General features: G+C 39.4%; 1 protein-coding gene across 1 annotated transcript; it reads left to right on the plus strand.

The window, feature by feature from the left end:
- The first annotated feature begins 1,681 nt into the window (after positions 1 to 1,681).
- On the plus strand, positions 1,682 to 3,868 carry LOC129731810 (dnaJ homolog subfamily B member 1). Its single transcript, XM_055692133.1, has 6 exons — positions 1,682 to 2,091; positions 2,162 to 2,333; positions 2,391 to 2,787; positions 2,854 to 2,969; positions 3,033 to 3,196; positions 3,346 to 3,868. The coding sequence occupies exons 1-6, from the start codon at positions 1,965 to 1,967 to the stop codon at positions 3,453 to 3,455; spliced, it is 1,086 nt and encodes a 361-aa protein (XP_055548108.1). The 5' UTR covers positions 1,682 to 1,964; the 3' UTR covers positions 3,456 to 3,868.
- Positions 3,869 to 4,481: the final 613 nt, after the last annotated feature.

Genomic DNA, 4,481 nt, shown 5'->3' on the forward strand with positions numbered 1-4,481 from the left:
AAAATGCGTACTTCAGTAAATTTTACCGAAATTTTTTTAATAATTCGACAGTTAAAATTTCCGAGTCCCAGTAAAATATTACCGAGAATTTCGTTAAAGTTTGACAAGTTGTGAATTGTTGATTTTACAGAATCTCGGTATTCTGATGTATTACCGAGATCTCAGCTGTTGAAATCTCGGTAATTCATTTTACCGTACGCGGTGATGTTATCTAAGTGTGTGATCGAGAGGATAAGAAAACAAAAACAGGTCAAACCCAAAACAAGACTGCTGCCAAACCCTTCTTTATTCGTTTGATTTTGACTTGGCGTGCTGCCTGAAGCGCACCGCAAAATTTGTTAGTTTTAGTCCAACACCGCACGTGCCTAGTGCGTGAACAATTATGTGGCATCTCTCACTTGCTTGCGTCGTAAACCGCGATGTCGTTTCTTTATTTCTCGGTAGATTTGCACTAACCCAGTGGAATATAGAAATTCGCTATAATATTTATTTCTTCCAAACCGCGAGGCATATATCGGGGCCGAATGTACACACTTAAAACTGGATCTCGAGCTCGGCAAAAAAACATCGGAGTTCACTCGGCAACTTTGGATTCAACCGGTATTTCAGCAAAAAAATGCCGGTAGCCGACAGTTGTCAGATCATTTTGCCGAGACTTCGTCCAAAAAACTAAGCTTGACGAATCTCGTCTCTATTTTTTGCCGAATTTATCGTGAAACACTGTTGATGCCGAGGTCAGCAAAAACATTACTGGTATCTCGGCACAAATTTTACTCGTTGCCGTGTTACAAGTTTGGCTGAAATTTGTGCAAACTACAGGTGTTTACAATCCGGTAGCCAAAAAAAATGTAGTACAGTTTGGTGGGAAGTGGCTGGAACTCACAAAGTGTAGTTTCAAATCGTGTGAATACAATATTGTATTTGTTTTAGGGATAGGCATTAGACGCAATTTTAGATTAGATGTTTAGCTCAATACCCTACTGGCAAGCAAGATAAAGATAAGAATTCAAGATTTAGTATGAAAAAATTTCTTTAGTTACTAAAACTCATCGTGCTTACAATTTATCTTTTGAAAGAAAACTACCTGATTCACAGCAAAACTATTTTCTGCGATTGGATTCCACTGAAAAAACGGCTCTTAACAGTGCCGAACATTCAGCTTATATAACCGAAAGGTCGTTAGACTGGTTTGCCGCTTCTCGGCTGGATTTGCCGAGAGCACAGTCAACTGTGTACCGCGATTCTCGGCATAAAATGACATCTGTCAAATATTGGTTTTCCGAAATTCTCGCCAAAAGAGATTCAGCCGAGATGGTTGCCGAGCACTCGGCTGTCCAAATCTCGGCACAAACAATGCCGAGATTCGGCGAAATTTTTTAAGTGTGTATATAATTTTGGAATAGGGAAAAGCCAGCTTGATTAGAGCCTGCATCTTGTTTGCTCCTCCTCAAACGGGTACAAAAACCCTCTCATCTTCTCTCTTTTAAAATACATATCTTTTTAACTACAACTAACAATAACATTGAAGTTCTTCTCTATATGACTAAATAACAAATCTTTTTACTATTCTTTGAAGAATGGTGGGTCCTTGGAAATCAAAAGGTTATACTGCGTTACAAGGCGTTACTAATGATTCATCGTTTAATGCGTGCTGGGAAAAATCGTAGGGCTGACTGGCTGAGTTGTCATTTTGACAACCCATATTTACATTTCTTGAAAAATATTAGATTTTCGTCAGACGAAAATGTCGTTTAAAAATAGTTTAAATTAATATTGCTAGTCTCGAAATCATCGATTGGCGTTTAATTGACATTACAATTAGTGAGGTTTAACCTAATACTTGTTTCATCCTCGTATCGTGGTGACCAACTTTGGTGCGCTTAGTCAAGCAGTACGTGTACCATCAAATTTTCACCTATAGTCCTGAAATATTGTCACCGGAGAGTGAAGGATAAAAATAAAACATGAACAAGGAAGCAGCAGAGGATTGTGTGGAGAGGGCAACCGAATATCTCGCCGCAGGAAAAATCGAAAAGGCAGAAAAGTTACTGACCAAGTCACTGAGCCTTCGTCATACAAAGCGAGCTGAAGGTAAATTATATTTTACAAGGCTGCAGATAAAAAGCCTCTAAAACATTTTGAACATCGTCACTATTCACAGAGCTTTTGGAGAAAATCAAATGCGGAGCTTATACTAAGCGAACGTCTGGAAATACTAGCGATAGCGATGGTGTAAGACAAAGAGCAACCGCTGGGCAAAATGCCAAGTCAGAACCTACCAGTGAAGCGGAATATACTTCGGAACAGCTGGAAGCCGTCAAGAGAATTAAAAAGTGAGTTCTCGCTCTACTCATGATGTGGTTTAATAAACATTTCAAATACGATTACAGGTGTAAAGATTACTACGAAGTGCTGGGTGTTTCCAAGGATGCACCGGATACCGAAATCAAAAAGGCATACAAGAAACTAGCGCTGCAACTGCATCCGGACAAGAATAAGGCACCCGGCTCGGTTGAGGCGTTCAAGGCTATCGGTAACGCCGTTGCTATTTTGACCGATGCCGAGAAGCGGAAGTCGTACGATCTGTACGGTTCGGAGGAACAGCATCAACCCACTCGTCGTCCTCGTGCCCAGTATGAGTACGCGTACTCGCGAGGCTTCGAGACGGAGTTTACCGCCGAGGAACTGTTTAACATGTTTTTCGGAGGTAATATTCCCACGCAGCACGTCTATATGCGGCAGCGAAGATTCCATCGTGCCGAACATCAGCAGCAGCAGTATCGTGAGGTATTTAGACTAATCTAAATAATGCAAATGTGGGTATCTAACGTTGTCTTATTTCGATGGTTCTAGCCTCAGTCTGGATATGCAGCATTTATCAATTTGTTGCCAATTATTTTGCTTATTGGTCTCTCGATGATGTCATCCTTCTTTATATCGGATCCTATTTACAGTTTAACGCCAAGCCAGTAAGTGACATGAAGTTTTTCTGCTGTCTATGTACATCAAACAATTGTGTATTTATTTTGCAGAAAATTCTCGGTCGCCCGCAAAACAAACCACATGAAAATTCCGTACTATGTCAAGGATAACTTTCACTCAGAATATCAGGGATCAGTAGGTCGGCTCGAGGCATCGGTGGAGGAAGAATACATTAATAACCTCAAGCATTCGTGCCATCGAGAGCGGAACTATAGTAAGTGTTGGGAATTGGCTTGTTGCTTTGTACATCAGTCATTGTCACGGCTCTGGCCACTAATCATTGGCATGCTTCAAATTATATTGAAGGTTTTCTAAACGGTTTCCATTTTTCTCTTCTGTTTCTTTGTAATATTTTTTTCGCAGAGGAAACTATGCTGATGAAAGCACGCAACTTTGGTGACCGAGATTTGTATCTCAAAGCGCAAAACATCAACACACCCTCGTGTGATAAACTGCAGAGTTTGCATAACTAGTCAGTCCGTGACAATGTTGTTTTCAGTGCGCAGCTTTCCGCAGCAAAACAGGATATTTTTTACGCGTGGGATTATCGGCATGTTTTTACCTAAACTATTGTAGATTCTGGACAGTCTATCCGGCTTAGTGCAATGGCATTTAAACAAAATACCGCGATAGTGTTTCGCAAACATTGTTGCAAGTTTCGGGGAGTGTTTATATGTAATGTGCAGTAAATTATTTCAGTTTCAGCTTGGATTAAGCCGGTCGGAGAAATATTCATTTGGTTCGACTTTCCAATGACTAGGTTTGAGGTTATGCAGAGCATGAACTCCTATTTATGTATTATTATATTTTTCGTTGAAAATTTCCCTTGATTGTGGTTTACTGACGCGTCAGTTTGTTATCTTGAAACTATACCAAAAAAAATTAACCTGGAGTTAAATTTTGTTTAATGAAGAAGCCCACATCTTTCAGCGGACGAATAACGAGACGTATGTATGATCGGAGGTTGATCACTCTGGCAACTGAACATATTTACATGAGCATCGATTTTATATTTGAAAAGTGAAGGAAGAAGGACGATAACGATTTTTTTGATCGATATTTGACAGTAGACTTTCTGTCTTCTGTCTGCCTGATGAATTTACGTTGCACAGAGCCAAAGCACTAAAATTGTTTTAAGAACCCGAGACCTAAAAACGTGCTAGTCAATGTTTCAAATTTTGGTGATATAAGGGTAGCATTACAACTGTTTTAGCCAATGTTCAGAGCTAACCATTTAAAGTAGTGACACAAAAGAATATTAGTTATCCCTAGAGAGGCATTGAATTCAGATTTATTGAATGTTGCTTTGATTTCTTTTCAAATCATCTCAGCGTGTTAGCGCCTTAAACGGAACTGTTAAGAACAGATTATTGAAAAATTTCTGTCAATGGGGCAAAGATCACAATTACAGAAAAACTGACAATCATATACATTATCATTCTCTTGCCTTCGAAAAGGCAGAAAAACGATGAAAAAATCACAAAATTATAAATATTGAA

Source organism: Wyeomyia smithii, chromosome 3 (genome assembly GCF_029784165.1).
Source record: "Wyeomyia smithii strain HCP4-BCI-WySm-NY-G18 chromosome 3, ASM2978416v1, whole genome shotgun sequence".
Taxonomy (NCBI): Eukaryota; Metazoa; Arthropoda; class Insecta; order Diptera; family Culicidae; genus Wyeomyia; species Wyeomyia smithii.

Coding starts and splice junctions, on each gene's coding strand:
- LOC129731810 (XM_055692133.1), top strand. CDS start 1,965: ATGAACAAGGAAGCAGCAGAGGATTGTGTGGAGAGGGCAACCGAATAT. Junction 2,092..2,161: donor TCATACAAAGCGAGCTGAAG/GTAAATTATATT, acceptor CACTATTCACAG/AGCTTTTGGAGAAAATCAAA. Junction 2,334..2,390: donor GCCGTCAAGAGAATTAAAAA/GTGAGTTCTCGC, acceptor ATACGATTACAG/GTGTAAAGATTACTACGAAG.